Source organism: Ambystoma mexicanum, chromosome 1q (assembly GCF_040938575.1).
Source record: "Ambystoma mexicanum isolate Mex_15411 chromosome 1q, UKY_AmexF1_1, whole genome shotgun sequence".
Classification (NCBI taxonomy): domain Eukaryota; kingdom Metazoa; phylum Chordata; class Amphibia; order Caudata; family Ambystomatidae; genus Ambystoma; species Ambystoma mexicanum.
In genome coordinates, this window is record NC_090922.1 from 201,076,264 (window position 1) to 201,098,600 (window position 22,337).

Genomic DNA, 22,337 nt, shown 5'->3' on the forward strand with positions numbered 1-22,337 from the left:
ATTCTCATGATACCGCTCAACACTGGCACAGAAGTTCAGACAGGTCCACATGATAAGCATTTTTATAATCAATGTTAGTTGCTCTCCTACCTTCTTGTCACTGAGCCCCGACACAGTGTCCACATACTCCTCCTGTATCATGAAGGCTGCCAGGTTGGCAGTGTAGCTGGCCAGGAAGATGACAGCGAAGAAGGCCCAGATGAGCACCATGATCTTACTGGTCGTGCCTTTGGGATTCTCCACTGGGACCGAGTTATTGAAGACCAACGCCCAGAGCAGCCAGATGGACTTGCCAATGGTAAACTTGGATCCACCAGGGCCTAAAGGAGAAAGTACAGTATTAGTGTCTGGGACAAACTTCTATGCATTGTTTTATTAATTGTCCAAGAAACATATAACTGATGTGCTAAATCCATAAAATGCTGCTATTTAAACACCGGCCATCTTGCCAAACCAGATTTACTAAGCGTGTAAACCAAGCAATGCTCCCAGGAGACTACCATTCTTTATACAAATGAATAGGGCATGGATGTTCCTTTGCATTATCTAACACAAGGTCATTACTTAGGAGTTCTCAAGACATTAACTACACACAGGTGCATCATACTGTTGTGCTTTAACTTGCCATACATTTTATCTTCTGCAGCCCGCCCCCCGCAGATTGCAATATGAGTTGACCAGCCTAGGGGAAGGCTATTTTACACATGATTGAGAGAGGTGTTGTTCATGATCCTTTTGGTTAGTCAGGAAGTTTCATTTGAGTGAGTGAGTGAGTGAGTGTTCTTATAGTTCACCTTATTATGCAACCTTAACTTTTACTGTAGTTGTCTGACCGATTGCAGGACCTGATCTCAATTGGTAAACTGTCCCATGTCTGAGACCAGTGAGCGAAAATATCAATCTCGTCTCATGAGGCAACATCTCCTGGGAACTAAGAAAAGGGGACCAGAGGCAGACTGCAGACACCCTTATTTAAAAGAACAGCCGAGCACATGGGCGTTGGTCCTCTACTGCCCTTTCCAATGGGTTCCCTATTAATGGGAGACCTACAATAGGGTTAAAGTTGCTAAGGTCTCAAAGAGTTTGATTGTTTTCAGAAGTGCTTTCATTATTGTGAATTTTAGGTTAGATATTACATCGTTTTTTCCATGGTTGACTCTTCAAATTTGGAAATATCACAAGTATTTCCCCAATAATGCGATTGGTATCTCTTAACCACCTCATGAGCAGTCTGGGGGTACATTCGGATCCTGGGTGGCAACATCTATCCTGACACTTACTAGTGAAACAGAATCTCCCCAAAGGCGCTGTTATGAATCGTGCATGAATACACAAACATGCTGCCCAACTGGAAGTTATTCTGTTTTTTTTTTTGCCACCCCTCAAAGCACATAAGACACCCGAAAATAAGAACTAGATCAAGAATGCGGTGTTTCAGAACTACTGCTGTAGTTAAAGTATTTATGTGTATGTAGTAGTATTGGTTTGTGTGTCTGTCTGTATGTGTGCGTGTATGTGTGAGAGAGAAAGAGAGAGACAGACACTTTACTAGTACAGTGGTATTGGTAAAAAGTGGCAGTAAAGTCATTCTATTTCTGCCACATCACCCTTCTGACATATTATGACTTCTGGTGGCAAGGTGGACGATTTATCGTCTGCAAAACGCTGGATGTAAATCTTCCAGTTTACTGGCAAAATTTACAGTGCAGAATTATCACTCAGGGTTAATCTGATAAAAATCACAATGGAGTCGGCTGGGCTACAGAAATGGGGACTAACCCCTCAGAACGACCACTCATAATTCTGTGATAAGCCTATGGGACTGGGTTGTGCTAACAGTAAACACATTTGCAGTAAATCGGTAGATGTACCTCCAATCTACTATCAAACACTTTAAGAGGCCCTTTGGATGACTATATGGGCCTCATTATGAATTTGGCAATAAATCAGTGGTACATTGACCAATTTACCTCAAAAAACGTTTACTGTTTCTGCCACTTGGCCCGTGGATTTACCATGGGATTATACATTTTGGGATAGTGATGTTACTCCCCATTTTGGAATCCATAGGACTCCATGAGGATCTTTGGTGGATTTACCATGAGCGGTAATTCTGCATGGTAAATCCACCTACTTTGGAGATAAAGTGGAGGATTCATCTCCAGCATTTTGCTGCAGGTAATTTCTCCACTTTACCTCCAAATGCGGAATTTGACACTGCAGTACAAGTGGGTAATTAGGTTACAGCTAGAAAAGTGGCATTTACACGGGCCGTTGGGCGGCATGACACGTTTTACAGTAGACATACTGGCCCTATATTTTGGGCACAGGGAGAATAAAAATGTCTTACAGTGGCAGTGCTGGCATATTTTCGAGGTAGCATGGCACATTTTGCAGTGGAAATACTGGCAGGATATTTGGACACAGAGAGAATCCAAATATTTTAAACTGCAGGCCAATGAGATACAGGGCAATGCTGGGCTATATAGGCATTATCGGGCACTGCCACTATGACTGTGTTCTTACAATAGCAATGTTGAAAAATTGAGGTACCGCTAGCATGACTTTGCTTCTTTACAGAGGGGATATCCCATTGGACACAACTAGTACATGTGTGTTTTCAAAATGTCACTGCAGGAACACATTGGTAAAGCCAGCAAATAAACATCTTTGAGTGGCAATACTGGCTTTTTTGGGCTCAGCCAACATGATTATTTTCTTACAGTGACATTCAAGGCACATTTGATCACAGCTAGCAAGATAATTATTCTTGCAGTGGCAACATTGCATTATTGGGCACAGCCAACCAGAGTGTGCTCTTACAGTGGCAATGAAGTCACATATTGGCACAGCCAGAATGACAGCGTTTTCTTACAAAGGTAATGCTGACATTAGTGGGCACTGTAACATGGCTATGTGTTCATATAGTGACAACATTGGCATAGATTAGTAGACAGAGCATGACATATGTTACAATGGAGTGCTGGGCTTCACGGAAAAGGTACAGAGATCTTGGCCATGATCAACAGTGCAATACTGGCCTATTTAGAAGACATCCTTAAAATGTTTTCCTGTGGCAATGGTGGCAGAACATTTTGGCCATACTGACCTCTTACACCAACGAAATCTCCCAGCCACCATCCTTAACATACTTACCAATCTTCCTCGAATGTCTCTTCTTAGGATAGTCAAAGCCTTCCTGAGTGAGGGTACAGTCTCAGACATCCCTAAAACAGGGTTTATAGGCCCACTGGTCAAAATATCTGTTCTCGACCCAGGAGACATAGCAAACAACCACCCTGTTATGAGCCTCCCATTGATCAGCAAAGTCATTGAGAAGGTAGTTGCTAATTAAATATGCACAAAAATCACGGAACGCGGTCTACCTCCGAATTACCAATACGGGTTCTGCCCCAAATGCAGCATTGAAACAGCCCCCATCCAGGTGGTCAAAGCACTCTTCAGATTATCGAAGGGCACTAGTGCCTGCTATTCATCCTGGACCTCTCGGCTGCATTTGCCCTTATCAACCATCACATACTATTCACCCTACTTGCACACAGGATTGGCTTCTCTGGCACAGTCCTGAAATGTTTCACACACTACATATCTGGGAGACACCAGGCTCTCCGGGTGGGCTCCCTCTGGTTCAAATACTGCCCTATCACCTTTGGAGTCCCTCAGAGTTATATTCTATCCCCAGTCATCTATAACCTATGTATGGAACTGTTGGGCTCACTCCTAGATGACCCACTTAATGCCTTAACAAACACCAGTCTGCAGCTGATACACAGTTGTACCTAAACATCAAGGACCTATATGATATTGCTTGCCTTCGCTTATGCCATGAAACCATCAAAATGTGGATGACAGGTGACTACTTAAAGTTTGCCCCCGAGATTGATTTCATACTACTGGGTCGCCCCTCCAAGCAGGAACCACTCAAAGGTTGCTGGACAGAATGTGGTTGGAAAGGTTCAACCATCATCTCACCTACTCAGCAAAATCCCTATGCTTCATTGTGGAGAGCAATTTATTCTTCCAATAACACACCTGGGAAAAGGCTCAAAAGCCTCGGCACCAGATCTCTCTATATCGTAAGATCAAGCCCCAGACCCTTCAAATGCTCATGCAGGCCCATGATGTCCCATATAGATGGGGATAATGCCCTCCTCACCGGGCTACCGGCTCACCTGGCCCCCCTCAAAGAGACTCAGCAGGCCAGGCTCACATCACCCACACCTTGTACAAATTACCCAAATTGCTCCCATCCCAGTTAGGGTTTGGTTCAAAACTACATGCACCACCTCCAAGGAAACCATCACCAGTGCACCAGCCTACTTGATGACCCAACTAAAAACATTGGGCAACACATGGTCATCTCGCAGTAAGACCATCTCCAGAGTGGCAACAACTGGCTTGCAAGGAGAAAACTAGAAAACAAAGCTTCTCACGCCAACCTTAAATCCTCCAGTACTCCATCGCAGTGGCAATTCAGACTGCTCCAAATGACCTTCAGTTTAGGAAAGAACTGAAGACTTAGCTCTTCCAAGAACGTCTTGGTGTAACCTAGATTCCAGCTATTTTCTGCACTCCCCTATCCTTTGTTGTACTTTGACAATTATTACTAATGTTTACTTGATGACACAATACATTCTTCCTACCAATGTTTTGCTCTGTGACCTGTGCAGTGCTGGTGACCATGGTTTGTGCTCTAAAGAAATCTTTATTAATTCAGTGTCAATACTGACATACATCACTAACAACCAGCAAGACAATGGGCCCCATTATGACCCTGCAGGTCTGGAATAAATGTGCCGGTAATTATGTTTACTTGCACGTTTCAGGACTGGCAAAGAACAAGTTTGCTGGTAAGGTGGCCTAATTTACCTCCACCCAAAAGTTGGAGTAAAGTCAGGCACCCACCATCAAAAAACAGCTGGCATTACCAGCAATGGTGTTAATGGTGCTGGTAATACCAGCAATCCCCCCATGGAGCCAGAATTATTAACATACCCTTGCCAGCACCTGCAATCTGCCGGTTATTCCTGCAAATCAGGCGCCTGTAACAGTGTTACCATTTGGTGGCATCCAACCGGATTTGCTGGTAGGATACCATTAAACCTATAATGAGGCGCAATGTCTTCTTAAAGTGGCGATGCATGCATACATTGTCACAGCAAGCATGAGATGCCTGCTTACAGTGATAATTCTGCCATTTTTGGTCATGACCAAAATCAGTGTATTCTTACAGTCGCAAAATTAGCAAATATTGCTTCAGCCATCATTAAAACATCTACTTACAGTCAGGATAATGCTATTACTGCACACAGCCAAATGGGTGTGTTTTTACATTGGCAATACAAGCAAAAAATGCCACAGCCATCAAGAAAATATCTTCTTAGAGAGGCAGTTGTGACATTTGCGAGCACAGATAACATGGTAGTCTTCTTCCATGATGTCTTCTTCCATTGGCAATACTGGCATATATGGGCACAGCCAGCATCAAAATGTGTTCTTACAGTGGCAATATTGGCATTATTGGGCATTGCCAACATTAGTGTTCTCTTGCAGTTGTAATAATGACATACAATGGTACACTAGCATAACAGTGTCTTCTCATTCCTACCATAGTCTTTTATGTTTCACTGGACTGCTCAGGTGGTACTCAAGCGAACCCCCAAAAAGATGACCAGTAAATATCCAAGAGCCATCGATCCAAAAGTTCTATTACCCATTATTTGTCACTTTGGGGAGTAAGTAAGCCACAGCTCACCTACCACAAGCTCCTCTAAGCTCTTCCCACAGTGCACCCACATCATTCTTTTTTCTTTCTCGAGTGTAAAAGTGCTCGGAATACAAACATTTTTCAAATATCCATTACCGTGTGGGGAACTGCGAGGATTCATTAGGTTAGTGGAGCATGTGGACATTTGCAAGGCATTAATTCGTTTTTAAAAATTGATTAGCAGAGTTTGCTAATTAAAATGTTCTTGATTAGCAAACAAACCTATGTGATTAGCAATGATGTACTAATATTGCTGATGTCATCAGAAGTTATCTGTACCCAAGACATAAAATGAGCTCAATACAGCGGTTTTATGTACTTTTGAAGGAAGACAGTGTGATGAACCAAGCCTTGCAAATTCTTTAAAAATCGACTATACCTGCAGGTTGAGTATCTTATTTTTACCTACTTAACCTAAGAGAAATGAACTCAACCAATGGTGATGGATGACAACACATTTACATGTGCTGGTTCATGTCACCACAAATCCACTTTGTTTGGCATATTATTGCCACCCAAAGGCCAGCCGTACACAGTGAAACCTATTTGACATTTACTGAAGACAAAGTAAATGTTAAATACAAGTTTAAAACATCTGCTGCAAATTGTACACGCCCTTCATAAAATGTACTCAATTACTCGACTATGCAAGGGGGCGAAACGACTTTGTGATCCCTGGATGTGTAAAATGTGAAAGGTTAGCTGCATGAATTAACACAAATAAATAAATATGATATAAAGGCTTTGAAAACTGTTTGACCTGCTCTCTCCTATAGGCTGTATTGTAGCACAGTAGACCTGTAGATATACAGATTGGGGGAAACTATTGATCTCTACTTTGCATAAACATCTAGTTAGCTTTGTGTATTCATTATGTAAGAGGAAAGAAAGTAAGTGACTAAACGAAGTGGATGGTGTAGCAGATAGAGAACTGGACAAACTAGGTGCAATATTGAAGTTTGCAGCCATCTCACTTTCAGGTAGCAACAGGGTGATAAGATAGAATGTCAAGGACTATGGGATACTCGCATAGGTTGAGCATGAGTTGCAAGATGTAATGGACCAGCAGGTTACAGAACTAGGTTTGCCATCAAAATCATATGGCCATATGATAATGTACATTTTCAAAAGTGTTCGCTCGTCAATATGATGCATCTTCCCCATCAAAATGAAAGATAGTAGATACTATGAGATTTAGGTACACTAACCTAGACTTAAGAATAAAGTTAACACATACTGTTCTTTGCCAGACAGGATATAGTTATCTTAATAAAAAAGTATCAGCCTGATTACTTCTGCTTTACAACTATTTGAAAAAGAACAAGAAATAACTTGCCTAGCTCTCCCACACATGTCTTTGCCACTTAATAGTTGAGAAGAGGATTACTGCTGAACTTTTTCTCCATTAGCCCCTCTGAACACGCAGTGAAGAGATAAAAGAGGGTGGGAAGTGCCCTGAAGGCAAGAGCGGAATGCAGGGCGAGCTGTGCTTTCATTGAACAGGGTAACTTAAATATCTAGCTTTGCTACACAAATGCCAATTTAATTAGCAAACCTACAGAATTGCATAGCAAATTGCTATGCAACACTGCTTATTTAATACCTTGATGTGGGAAACAAAAGAAGCTTATTCTCCCCAACAGGACCCTCATTGTTTAACCATGAGTGAGCCATAAACTTTTACAAGTTAATCGCTGGAAAAGTTTGAAGTTTCCTGAGACCTCAAAACACACAAACTTCTGGTGGATCAGTTTGTCTACAAACTAGTTTGTCCAGCACTCCTAGTTGACATGGGGTCCCCTTCAAAGTCACCAAATGTTCATATAATACCAAAAGTGTACATTTGTCCAAAACCTTACTGTACTGCCAGAAATGTACCATACCTTGGACATCCATGCTGGGTACAGGACCAGATCCTTTATTTTCATGTGCTAATGGCATCTATTATTATTTATGTATTTATTTATTTATTTATTTTTGCATTTGTTGCAGCGCACTGAACCCTGGGTATCTGGCCGCTTGTTACATTGATAGATCAGAAAAATAGGGGAGGGGAGAGATGTTTGGGGGTACATAGAAGGTCAAGTATAATGGTTTCAGTAGACTGAGATGAAGATGGTGGATGATTGAGTCTAGGAGCATGGTGGTTTAACTCAACAGCCAGGTCTATAGATTTTTTTCTGAATATCCAGTATGAGGGATCCTTCCTCAAGTCAATGAGGAGGTTGTTGCATAGTTTGGTGGCCACAACAGGGAAGCTCGGGCATCCACAGAATTTGCGTCTGAAGCTGGGGACTTTCAGTAGGTGGCAGTTTTCGCAGATCTAAGAGGGCGTGCGGGGGTGTATTTTTCTGCGCGTTGAGAGAGGTAGACTGGGGCAGTGTTGGAGAGGCATCTGTGCATGATGGATAAAGTTTTGAATGTAATCCTCTCGTGGATCGGAAGCCAGTGAGCGTCTCTTCTAGCTTCGGTAACATGGTCACGCTTGGCTAGACCTGTGGCAGCACGCAGGGCATTTTTTTCGAATAATCTGTAATTTGCTCAGATTACGTGCAGAAATTCTTGCAAATAACACTTACATTACTATAGCATTACACTTCAAGGCAGTGACAGCCTTCTGCCAACATGCCAGAGAACTAAGTTGTGGCCCATCCAAAAATGGCACTGGAAGCCTCAATGAGTGACTAAGCCAATTTTGCCTACCGCAACTGTGCAACTTGGTCTTGCTGCACAGGCATCAAAGAATTGGTATTAACCTAATTGTACAATGGAAACTGAGACTGTACTTCAGGAGGATATCACTTGCACTGTGCAAGAGCACGACGATTAGCATCCTTCTGGGGTAGACACATCAGAGAGAAAGTCTGTGGGCTCCTGATGAAAGAGGTACCAGTAATTGCATTTTAGAATCGCTCCTTTCATTGGATAGGGCCACATGTTTACCATGACTGGATATGATGGAGCCAGCTTCACACAGCCAGTGTAAGGTTCAGGAGGACCAATATTGAATTGCATTCCGACTGTACCAGATTCAACACCTGGAGGTATTGTAAACTGCTGCTTTCTATTTTACTGTTTTGTACCAAGTCAATCCTCACCACTGCAAGGAAGAGGAACCCACAGTAGGGCCACTTGGTGTCTCCAGTTTTGACAAAAGTAAGTCCTAAGGAGGCAGAAGAAGACAGAAGCACTACTCCTTTTGACGCGAAGGAATCCACAGAGGGTACATAACCAGCCTAAATTTGTGAGAAAATGGGATTGAAGCTTTCTTCCTAAATTTCCCATTACTTTGCGGTGTGCATGGTTGCATAGTAGCCGGTAGAGAGAAGGGTACGAGAGGAAGGGGGTTGTGAAAGTTAGGGCTGCCAGTAATGACAGCGCATGTACTGCCACCCTAGCTTGTTGGCTTGTCAATGAATCCTGCGTGGCTGTTCACTCTGCTCCCAAGGTTTGTGTTGCACAGTCTGCTCCTCCGTGAATCCAAAAGATGCACAACTGCGCATTTCCCACAATGCACCAGAAACCTCGAGCTGGTGCTTCATGCTTCATTGATTGAAGAGAAACAATAGTAGAAAAATGTATTGTAATGTGTGTGTAATTAATTTCTAACCAGGAGAGCCGCAATGATTTCACGGGTGGTTACATGAGGTTAGATTGCATGGACATACTGTTAGAAAGAAGGATAAGGGGGAGGGGTGAGGCAGGATTGGAACGGGGATAAGGCGCACATTGGAAGTCTGGTCTGAGCTGTGCTCTTTCATTACGACCAATAATCCAGTTCCCTGAGAAAGGCGTGAATGGGGCGCCAATTGATGCAGCCACGTGTTATCTCGGTGTAATGTACCCTCTGTCAGATGTCTGCAACGGGGAAGAGAAACATTCTTTCACAAACGTCAAAATCGTCCTATTTCCATTTCTACCCCGGAAGACCAGGGCACCGCTTACACGATCATTCATGTGTCTCCATCTTTCCCATTTGTGTCACTCACAATGTCTCGGGGGTATTATTGCATGCATGATTTACATATCATTCAAAGGAATTCTCCCGCCTCTGATCTGTCCCTTTTAAATGGAAATGTTTAATCGGATCTTTCGTTATTTAGGTTGGCAGTGTGTATATTACAAGACGTACGTTTTTGTTCTGGCGTTGTTTCTCTGCTAAAAACATGACATCTCGAGAAATGGTTTGTATATTGAATATGTTCTCCTCTGACAATTTGGGAAATCTGAACCCTGAATTGTGTATGCTTAGATTAGAAAGAAGTAGAGGAGTTTTGGCACATGCAGGGGTGTTGCTAGGTCTAGAAAAGATCAGGGGCTAAGCTAATGTAGGAACTGGCAGGACTGGGGGCTAGCTCGCCTTTTGGTTGTTGCACCTGAGCTTCTCTCTGGGGCTACAACCAAAAGACCCGGGGCTATATCCCCCTTAGCCCCCCCCTAGCAACGCCTCTGGGCACGTGTCGTAATCTCTTTCAAAGCGGGTGAACCGGGAATTGTGATATGCTCCAGGGCTTTAAGTGGGCCGCGACTCGACGTGCCGAGCCACAGCAGTCTCCAGAATGGGCTCCCAAGCCAGGGTCCTGCCGGGGCCCACCCCCGACTAACCCCAGAAAGACGACACCTCAGGCAGCCTGTGTAGCGGCTGCACGGTTACACAAGTCTTTGCCTTTTCTTTTTTCTAAACGGAAGTACTGACACCTACAAGCAGCAGGTGTAACCGTGCAGTGCTGGATGCCTGATGCCTATGCACTCGAAACAGGAGGGGGCTGGACTACAAGCTCTCCTTTTGTTTTCGAGTAAATAGTCATTACCTAGCATGAAGCCCCTTTAATTTATGCTGGCTGATGACTATTTACGCAGAAAAAAAAGGGAGCTGGGGAGTCGAACCCTCCTTCTGTTTCAGAGCACAGAGACATGAGCGGCAAGCAGACCTTTCATTCAAGGAGCTGGTGGTTAAAGCGTCGCACTATGCGGCTCCTTGAATGAAAGGGCTGCCTGCTGCGTGCGAGCTGGGGCACACTGGTGTCACAGTTTGGTGCTCCCAGCCCTTTCTTTTGTTTAAAAGGGGGGGCTGGGTGCATCAAAGGTAATAATGCCAGTGTGCCCCAGCTCCACTTATTTTACCAGCAGCTCCCACCCTTAATCAGGGGGGGGGGACTCTCATTAGGGGGCGTGCCCTACGTTAGGTCACGCCCCTAATGAGTTCCCTCCTCCCCCCGGCTCGATTTCTTATCCCTCTTAAAGCACTGGTGATGCCACACCTCTTACCATCCTGTTAAAACATACCCACTACACCACTGTGTGAGTGATGGATGTTACATTAGCAGTCAGATGTTAATGTTAATGTTAATGTTAATGTTAACAATATTTTTACTGCGTGCTATCACCCCCAGAGTGGTCCCCTGGCGCTCTTAATGAACTGCAAATTGCAACATTGCCCCTGCACAGTAGGGATTACCACAGCATAGTGCCCGTGTCCTGATTTGCACACCTGTGTCTGACTAAACTGGCATGCAATATTGTTCACCTTTGCTCTGTATATAAAGGCCAGTGAGCACATTTGTGGCTGCCAATGAGAGCGTGGCGTATGTTTTGTGGGCTAACTCCACATTGTGTTTGTTTGCCAAAAGCTCTCACAGAAAGGTGCCTAGAGTGGTTCCATGTGTTAAAATCGCAGCAAAAATGACTGTTTACACAAAAAATTGCAGCAAAAAGGCTGTGGTTTTGCCACTGCAATCCATGTAAAGGATATGGGGACATGTCTGCAACCCCCAGACCCATTATACCATTTAAGGGGTGAGAGGGACACCCCTGCAACCCCAGCTCCTCTTAAATGGTAGAATGGGGCACACCTTTACCGGGTAAAACCACAGATACTGCGATTTTTTGTAAAGGCGACATTTTTGCCGCAATTTTATTACTGCATACCCTAGAGTAGGGTAACATGGCATTATCTGTAGTCAAGACTGGAGAATGAGGCAGCCCGTTTGGCCATCCATATTCTTCTTCGAACATTAGACCCCCTTTTCTAGTTCAGTTCCTGTGGCCTGCCTTTTGCACATCTTGACCTCATGACTTCACACCAACACCCTGCAAACCATCTCACTGGGGCATATCATGTGGCCTGAGGATATTCCACTCCTGCCCCTGATGACGTCAGCCTGCAAGTCAACCTGCCCTCTTTCTTCCGAGAAAGAGAATGGCAGAGCAACAGCCAATGACCTATATGTACAGTGTTTTATATGAGACATACATTGTTTAGCTCAAATCGTATATTTGTCGAGTGCAGCAGCACTCTGTAGTTATGGTCGCAACTGTTTCAATGGTAAGAGCACATATACGTGAGTTATACGGCATAAAGGACAGTTATACGGCTTAAAGGACACCCACTGTAAGTTATAAGGATATTGCATGTTACCAATGAGTTATGTGACCAAATGGAGCAATAGTTTCAATTTCCTTTCAAAGTACGGTAGGGAGTATGTATTCATTATAGAGCATGGCCACCCACTGCCATTCCCTTTAATAAAGGGCCTCCTGCTTAATCTAATGTAGGAGCTCTCCCATTTGCTGAGCTGCATAACCACCGTAGAATCTGTTTTGATTTTTTTTTAAAAAAAGGTAATTTGCAGTTCCTAATGTGTTGCAGAAAAATAGTTAAAGTAGTTTAATAAAATTCCTCGAAGAAAACTTTTCCTTTTGTGCTGTAAAATAAGCACTCACATGCAGATTCTTGCTCCCATTTAATAAACTCCAGCAGCGCACACATGAAACATTGTACCCTAAAGAGTTCCGTGTCAATTAATGGTTGAAAAGTGTGACAGAAAACTATTTTACAAGCAAGGAATTTAAAAATCCAGCAATGGATTTAATTAAGTGCTGCAGCGGCAGCTGTGAATCTGCTCCGGGCTAGCTCAAACAGAAGGCAATGTTACGTCATCACTGAAGCATAAGAACTGATCACAGAGCAGTTGCAATGTCATTTTCTTATTACAGGCCAGTTGAGATGTCGCAACCAGCCTGTAGTAAGAACATCATTCCCAGGTTTAGAGATATTGCAGGCTTCCATGTATCATATGCAGATACATTTTTGATGCTCTGCATTTACCAGGAGTTTACTAAATAAACATACCACCATCAGTTCAGATCCACCAGAGCGCCAGGGGACCACTCCAGTAGTGATAGTGCGTGGTTCAAATATCCTTTAACATTAACATTAACATAGATTAATTGTTGTCAAGTGACACAGAAAGCTTTTTTAGAAGAAAGTGATATGGGTTACCAGTAAACAAGCACATCAAATTCAAAGCACTCTGCATTGCCCACAAAGCATTGCACAGACAAGGAGCAGAATTCCTCAGAGACAAGATTAGACGGCATCGCCCAGGAAGGGAACTAAGATCCAGCAACAACAGGCAAAACACTACAAAAAAAGGAAATTTTGAGGAACAGTGTTCTGATGTTTAATTGCTAACACGTGGAACAACATGCCTAAAGAAATTAGAACCATAGACAAGAACACCGCCTTCAGGAAACTGCTCAAAACCTGGCTGTTGGGCAGTCAATGACAACCTTGAAGGTACACCAGCAACAACAACTCCACAGACAAACAACTAGAGAAAAGATGAGATGGGCCAAAGAACCACAAACAAGAGGCTGGCTAGATACCGTCAAGCGGCAACCAAAGAGCCGTGCCAGGGGCTCCAACAAAGTGACCGATTTACTAACCCGTGTTCCCCTCTCTGCTCCTCCAACATTACTGACACCACCACATCAGACCTTGAACTAGCCACAGTACACATAAAGAAACAGAGATTCAATACTATGTTCGCACAAGCATCTCCAGGTGGATACCTAGAGTGAACCACCCACATAGTCCATAAAGCCATCAACAACGCAACCTCACCCGAAGTTACCAGATTATTTTACAGCTATGGACACCCATGACTCTGGATCCTTGAGGACACTATCTAACCACTGCGCACGACCAAGCCCACTTTAACCCACACAACATACTAACACCAGCACAAACACCACCACACACCCAAGGCACTGGATCTTACCCATACGGTTACAATACAGGAGGCCTTTCACACAATAGCATGCAAAACAACACTCACAGACGCCAGTTCTTCCTGGTTCTAAATCTATCCTCGCACCCTTTCACCACTAACCTCCCCACTGCCTCTCTTGCAGAGCCGCGCGACCGCCTGGAGGCTGCCCCTGGGTGGTAGCGGTGCGAGGTATAAATCATCATAACATAACATAAGTGACAGCTGAATCCTTCTCGGGTCTAGCAGAAGTCATTGTGATATTTCAAACAAGTGTAATAAGCTCTTACAGTTGAATAACAACCTTGTCTAATCACAGGTCAGTAGTGATATCGTCAGTGGATTGAAAAAATAAACATTATTGAAAGTTTTTCATACAACTATAAAAAATGATGCATTGTGCCTAATCCTTAAAGTGATAGTTGTGGACTAGTGTGGGTTAAGGTTACTGTATTGTGTTATGGGCTTAGGCTAGACTGGATGTTTTCTGTGACCTTAAAGTTGGCATTCCCAAAATTGTAAACCTTTTATTTTCATATAATTCCCCATTTTTTTATAACGCGCAATGCCTGTGTTTCGTCCACATGGTTTTGAAGTCACTAATGTGCATATGTTTAACCATGTGTAATCCGCATCTGTAATTTACATTTGGACTCTGCATTACATTTCCAATGCACAGAATCCCCCATTAGAATGTGCATTCGTAAGCATGATTGTGAAAGTGTGCCGCTACTGCATACGCCGGCGGTATATGCACAGTGGGTGGTCTTTCATGTGTGCATTTACCGATGTATCGGTGCATTGTTGTGTGTATACAGTGTGTCCACAGCGGGAAGAATAGATACGAACATCAAAAAGAGAATGGTTAGAGTATTGAAACCATTGTTTGCTCTCTCATGAGCACTGATCGTGCAGTTGTGCCAAGCAGAACAGCACCACCGCCATGATCAGTGACATGACATCATGCAACTGGACCACGAGGAGCTGCAATTCGTTGGCAGACATTGAGAAAAAAACAGAAGGCTGTGATGTTCATCTCTCCTCGAGATATCGGCGCATCCAGTGTTGTATTCTAACACATGAAGGTAAGGCATCTTTGTCTTAATACCCGAAAATGGAGTCTCATGGTCAGGGGAGTTGCTAGGTCTGGAAAAGACCCGGGGCTACGCTGATGTCGGAACTGTTGGGACTAGGGGCTAGCTAGTCTTTTGGCTGTAGCTCCTGAGATTCTATCCGAGGCTACAACCAAAAGACCAGGGGCTATAGCCCCCTTAGCCCCCCGCTAGCAACGCCCCTGCTCATGGTTGCCAGCCACCAGATTATTGTTCATTACGTACAATGGAGCGATCCACCGTGGAGGGAGGCTGTGGAAGAACGGAACTGGACAGGGATAACATGGTGTTGTTAGATCATGCCTCTCAGGGTTGAAGGATGGAAGTCTATTATTTTAAGGTAACTGGCTAAATGTATCTCACTATTTGATGTGTAATCCCCTTTGTGTAAAACCCTATAAAAACCAAGAGAAATCTGTGCTCGGGCAGCATTTTATTGGGACAGGGAAGCTCTGCAGGTTTGTGTCCGTTTCTTTTCAACAGGAACGACGTAAACGCTGATTCTTTTGCTGCGGCTGTGGTTTTGGTGTAGGATTTATCGGGTGGGTTTCTACATCGTACGATTTTTGAAATATTTGTGGGTTGCCCCAATTCCACTCCTGGTTCTGTGAATACTAGAACATCTAAAAAAAATCGGAAATTCCGAGATGTTTGCCTTTTGTTACATTTCTTTTTCAAAATAAAAGTAATCAAAGTTCACCAAATTTGACATGTGTTTAGATGCCCAAACATTTTTTGCCAAATGTTGTGAACCTACATTGATGAGCTCAGAATTTACAGAGAAAAATATTGTTGCTTTTGCCAAAGTAAGGTGTCCAAACACTTTTGTGAAATGTATATAAAAAACAAGATTATAAAAAAGGACTGTCATACTTTCGATTTTCCATAAAGCCCCAACCCGCTTGCAGGATGCCTATCTCGAAATTGACTGATTCATTTGTGGAGATTTTTAACGTAGGCCAAGTCCCATTTCGGAAGTGATGCATGGCACACACATTTAAAAAATCAGATAAACCAAATTCCAAATATTTAAAATCCCTAAAATCTTTTTTAGAATTCACCTTTGCGAAGTAGCTCATGAAACAAAAAAAATGTAATGTGAGTTCTACGCATGTTCATTCACACACATCGCACATTCAAATCAAATGCTCGGAATAGACTTATGCCGACACATTATGCTTGGAGTATGGATTTGCTCAAATACTACATACTAAACATACATATACAACTTCATACGCACACCCCCCACACAACCCCACAGAACTACACACACAAACTTAAACACATAACAGGCAAACTCTCGCAACCACAACATATACACACATGCAACCCACACAACACCATCACACCCTCAAATTCACACCCTCCTCTATACGGCAATACAGAATACACTTAAAACACAAGGGCAAACCACTGCACACCATATGTATGTCTACTGATTATACATGCACAGTCAACCACTTACAAACCCTCGAATGGCAACTACAACAACATGCACAAAACATGCATATACATGCATAATGTGCTTGGAAAATATGTTTTGACAATATGAGTATACAAGATTCTCAGAATACACATAAACACGGACAGTATACTTGGCATGTGACCAATGTAACCTGCATGTCTGTTTTTGAATTCACATATTTATTAGCGTATTTACAATAAAGCAACACAAACGCATAGAAGGTTATTTTCCTATTTAAAAGGCAATTAAACGGGTCAAAATCTGCCTGGCATTTAAAGGGTACGTTTTCCAATCAGACCTTCCTGGTATGATGGCATACGCATTCCCTATTGGTTGAGTGGTTCTCTACTGCAGTGAGGGGTGCCTGGCAATAGGTGACCGCATGGCGTCCCCAGTGAAGTTGGTAGGGAAACCCTGTTTCCCAGTGACTGTATGACTGGCAGGCTGCTGAGCTAATGGTTGTAGGACTGATGACAGGATAGGGAAGCAGGAGCTGACTGTGAGGGAAGTGTGAGAAGGAAGGTGAAGGGAGCAGGCCGTTTATCAGGTGAGTGGCGTGATGAACAGAGTCCCTGAGAGAGAGGAGTCCCGTGTGGCCTCGCCTCAGATGTAACCCACCGCACGCTAGCACTGAAGACATGACGCCGGACAATCACATAGATGGAGATATGTAGAAGTAGAAACAAACAGGGAGTTACTACCTATCTAGGATAAGGAAAACCAGCAAACGGACATCCAAGAAAATGAACATTCGAAAAATGCTCATTTGGTGGAGCGAAGCGAGCACAGAGGCTAGATAAAAGGATCAATTGAGGGAAGATGTAAATAGGAAAAAAAGACACAGAACAGAGAATGCGACTCCAGTGATCCCTTCCAGGTTTTCTCAGGAATTAAATAAGTGTACCTGAAGAAGAGATTGAGAGTGATTGGTATAGTATACTCCTTGTAGATGGCCTGTGAAGATAAGAAAGCATTAGAGAAATGCTAATGTAGTTGCATGGAAATTATTGCCTATGTGGTATGTGCGCAGGGGCAGGCAATGTCAACTGCATGGCACAAGGCCATTGTTGGTTCGAGCTAGGGTGCAGACAGGCCGCCAGTCTCTAATTCGACTTCCATTCCCCGACAGTTACTATTTCCGAGGCAATTGTTTTATTAGCCATCTTCCATTGCCAGACTGTTCCTGTTTTTTTTTAGATAATGCCGTTCTATCTGAAATCTGGCCATTCGTGTGGGGATTGCTGGTTTTGGGCGAACCCTTTCATGGATTAGGGAAAAGCCAAGTTTTCAATGCTTTATGGAAGACCTTGTGTGCCTGGTTGTGCTGAATGTGGGGAGACAATGAATTTCACACTGTTGGCACCAAGGTGGAGTAGGCCCACCCTCCAAGCCTGGTTGAATTGGAGCCTGGAATCACTAGTTGGAGGGCCGTGCTTGACTGTAGTGCGAGTTGGGTGATAGGGTATAATCTTCTTTTGAAGGTATGTCGGCCACTGCTTGGTGGGTGATGCATAGGATTTTGAATGTGGCACTTCGTCCAATAGGAAGCCAGTGAAGGGTGCGGAGGGCAGGCCAGATGTGGTCCTTTCGTTCCAGTGCAAGATGGAGTCTGGCAGCTGCAGCTTGGACTCTTTGGAGTTTGCTGAGTTGGTAGGCCGGTACAAGGAGTTCGCATAATCCAGTTATGACATGACAATGGACATAATAGACGCCAGTCTGTTGTGGTAGTTGAGGTAGGGGAAGATGCATCTCATCAGCCTGAGGTGGTAGAGGCAGAATTTGAATACATTGTTAATCTGATGCAAAAGGGTTAGGCCTGAGTCCATTGTACAGACAAGGATTTTGACTGTGTTAGAGGTGGGGGAAAGGGAGTTGCAGAGGGAGGGTGGCCATGGCAGTGGTTGTGGGGGTAGAGCTGTGTTGCCACATACCATGATCTCTGTTTCCCTGTATTAAGGAGGAGGTTGTTTCTTGTCATCCACACGTCTGTATCTCTCAGGCAGGCTGCTAGGTCGGGTAATGGATCAGAGCATGTTTTGGGGATTCTAAGGATAATTTGGTTGTCATTGGCATAATTATAGCAGGTGAGGTTGTGTGAATGGCTGATCCCTGGCAGCCGGGTCATGTAAAGGTTGATAAGGAGAGGTGAGAAGCAAGCGCCTTGACATACTCTGCTGTTCACAGGGAGGGCATAGGAGGTAAAGGGGCATGGGGTAATTTGTTTCCTGTTGTTAAGGAACAAGGCAATCCCGTTGAGTGCCGAGTCTCTGATTCCTAGAGAGTGGAATCAGTCGAGGAGGATAGAGTGGTAAATGAGTGGAAGCAGAAGGCTTTACATGGTGAATGGAGAATAGCGATGGTTGTGTGGAGTTTGGGATTGTAGAGAACTGTGGAGTAGCGGGGGGCAGACTGAATCGGCTAAGGGTTCTAGTCTATGTAGAGATGTAAAGACAATGGGCCTCATTCCGAGTATGGCGGTAAGGGATAGCGGCTACCGGTAACGAGACCGGTGGCGGTAATCCCTTACCGCCATACTCCGAGTTCCCTTTGCGCCCTCGCCCTTAACGCCTGCTTTGAGCAGGTGTTAAAGTCGAGGGCGCTAAGGGGCCTCCAAGCCAATAACGGTGACCGTAATGAACGGTCACCGTTATTTGCATCTTCCCCATTCCCATTGAGCCCTATGGGGGCTCATTTGGGAATGGGGAAGAGCCTTGGTGAATGGGGAATTACCGCCCCGCCAACCTTGGAATGGGGCGGTAATTCCGCCATCCACCAAGGCGCTGCCGGTCCGGGTACGGCGTCAACCAAGGCGTTAATAGCGCCGTACTCGGAATGAGGCCCAATATAAGGATTTTAAAGAGTGAGCATAAGGAGCCGTCCAGATTGATGGTGCTGTGGGGAGGTGGAAGAGAATTATGGGAGTTTGTAGCGGATGTGAGCAGCAAAGTTTAATACTTTGTTAAGAGTGGCATACAGATGTGTGTTCTATAATGTGGCTGGATAAATGATCAAATCTGCTGATGTGAAGAGTGATTTGGTAGAGTGATCGTTTAGGAGGGGAGCATTTTGGGAATATTATGGAGGTTGAGTCTGGTAGCCAGGGCAGTAACTGGTATGACGTATTATGTTTCTAGCAGAGAGAATCCACACGAGGGGTGCCTTGAAGGGCGGGGTGCAGAGAGCAGAGAAAAAGTGAAATATGATGATGCAATCGCGGAGAGGGGTTGGAAGCTGTGCTGAAGCTGAACTCAGTCTTAGAGGAGTTACACTTGAGGCAACACATTGGCAATCAATATGCAATGGCCGAGAGAGAGAGTTGGTTATATGTGAGGAAAGTTAAACGGAAAGGCAGAGATGGAGAAAAGATGGCAAGAGTGAGAGAAACCAAAGGAGACGAGTATACCAAGAGAGCACGTGTAGAATGCCAAGAAAAGAGTTTGAAAGTCTTTGAGGAACACCCTCAAGAAAGGGGTGGAAGAAGGAGGTTAACCAGTAAGGGGCAGTGCCCTAGAAGCCAAACTTTGAGAAGGCAAGGAGGAGAGAGGGATGATCACCCGCGTTGAAGGTGGGGGAAATCTAAAGGTGGGTGAATATGTATGACACTTAATAGTGGTGAGAAATAAGTACACATGTGAGAATGCTGCTTCAGTAGATAGACTGCTCCAGAACATTCACTGTAAGTGTAAACCGAGATCACTGGCTTCTAGGTCGATGGTCATGGGGTTGAAGACCTCATGCCCCAGGACCTTGGAGTAGAGAGGAGAAAAAGACAGGTTGATCGCTGTGGTTAGATATTGATTCCTTCAGGTGAGTAAGACAATGGCCACTTTGAAGCAGGTTGAGTAGATCCGTCAGGTGAGTGATACGTTAAAAACGAGGGATAGTTGTAAGCAGGCTGTGAGTTACATTTCTTTGTTGGTAGGTGCCAAGAGTGGCAAAAGGGGCATTGAAAGGTTAAGCAGATTGAACAATGGGTCACATTTCCGTGGATGTGGTAGAAGGGAACGCCGGTAGCTGAGAGGTTTTTAGGTAGGATTGGAGGACAAAAGGGAAGAGGAGAACAAAAGAAGCAGTCTCGGTGTCACAAATTTCAGAAATCCTTGAGGGAATGTAGGAGGAAAAGCATAATGGATATGCGCAAACTAGGAACAGTGGGTCTAATGGGAATATATTTAGGGTCTAGACATTCGGTTATATTGGGTTTGTTAAACAGGATTTGTAAAGTTAGAAATAAATGTTCAGATTGTTCAAACAGGATGTTCACAGGGTTTGTCAATGGACAATGTTAAAGCATGTAAAGCTAAGGGAATAGTGTGATTGTTAAACTATTACTATCCTGGTATTAAACAATTCCAGAATATCCTTACTATGCGCAATACTTGTGCTTGCACATTTCCAGTTTTTACAAGCTGGCAGTATGCTTCGGCTTGTCAAAATGGTCAGACATAATTGGCTCAGAGAAGTCGGAGTGCAGATGGAGGAATCTGCAAGAATGTGGCTCTAACATCTTTGAATCTAGGGGAAGGGAGTCAACGAATAAAAATTGTAAACATAGTTTTATGGACGCCACAAAGATTGCATGCAAGAAGCTTAGCTGATTCAGATGCCTTTTGGAGATGCAAACATGCTATTGGGACTTTTGAACATATGATTTGGGACTGTTATGAGCTGAGATCTTTCTGGAGAGGGGTCACTACGAAAATGAATGAAGTTCTACTGATGCATGAAGATTATGATTAAATGACTGTAATATTGGGAGAAGATGATATGGTGGAAGATCTTCCTTTTCCACAGAGGAGTTGGTGTTTCAGAGCGTCAAATTCCGCCATAAAAATCTTATTGAGAAAATAGAAAAGAGAGGAAAGATCAACGATTTCAGAATGGATGAAAGATCTAAGACATGTGTCAAGATATGAGAAGATAATCTTTTACAGGGATAAGAAAATGAATTTATTTGATCAAATCTGGGGCAGATTTTTGGATTTGTAATAGTGTGAAAACAAGGAAATAATATGAGGCAGGGTAACGAAAAAGGAAACACACCAAACACAGGTTACAAAGGAACATACAAAGTACTTTATTTTATACTGAATCCAGTTACAAAAGAACAGAACAAAATTCAGATAGCTATCGACCCTCAGTACAACACAGCGAACTCCGGCGTGGTTCGGTGTGCTCAGTGAGTGCAAATATTCATTGAAACAGTCAGGCTTTTATACATTTCAAGTCTGCTGTTCAGCCCTCCTTTGGGTTAACCATTCCATAGATAAGTTACTGCTCTAGGGTCCCTTGCCAGGTCAAATCTAGTTCATCTGCTCATCTATATGTATATTAGTGTATGATCTAGGCCTAACATTACAATGCGGGACTTAATTTATACAATATAGTTAAGCAGGTGTTCTCATTCAATTATAGATCAGTTTCGGTGATACAGGTAATCCATTGCACACAGGTCAGCAGAAGGACAAGGTCTCAGCTCATGACCCTAACAAGTGGCCTGCAGGTAAGTTATACATTAGCTGTGCAGAGGTCATGACAATCGAGTTCTGTTCTGAATAACATAGGCTACCATTTTAGCTCACATGGTGACTTTATAGAGCAAGAAAACCTAAAATGGCGGCTTTACCCAAAATGAAAGTTTACATGGTTTCTAAGGTCAGGACCTAGCAATGCGAGTTTATTCACATGTAGTTTATAAGCAGCTTGTTAGCAGCTTGGCGTAGGCCAATATACATATATTCATAGCAATAGGAGGCACGATATAATGTCTAGTTTGACAGTAGTGCTGACAATCTGATGTGGGATTGATACTGTAATGTCTCCTCTTTATACGGTTGTGGGTACCCTAATTGTGATGATCTTAGCTGTATATTTTAGTTCAGTCCATGTAAAGCTTATGTGTTTTATGTTGCATTGTAGAT

General features: G+C 43.6%; 1 protein-coding gene across 2 annotated transcripts in view; it reads right to left on the reverse strand.

Annotated features, from left to right (window-relative positions):
- The window catches only part of GRIN2D (glutamate ionotropic receptor NMDA type subunit 2D), a 1,678,351-nt gene that overhangs the window by 258,056 nt on the left and 1,397,958 nt on the right, over positions 1-22,337 (reverse strand). For both annotated transcript variants that reach the window (XM_069637325.1, XM_069637330.1), the window contains exon 9: positions 91-320. In XM_069637325.1, coding sequence (XP_069493426.1) covers positions 91-320 — 230 coding nt within the window. The remainder of the gene's footprint in view (positions 1-90; positions 321-22,337) is intronic.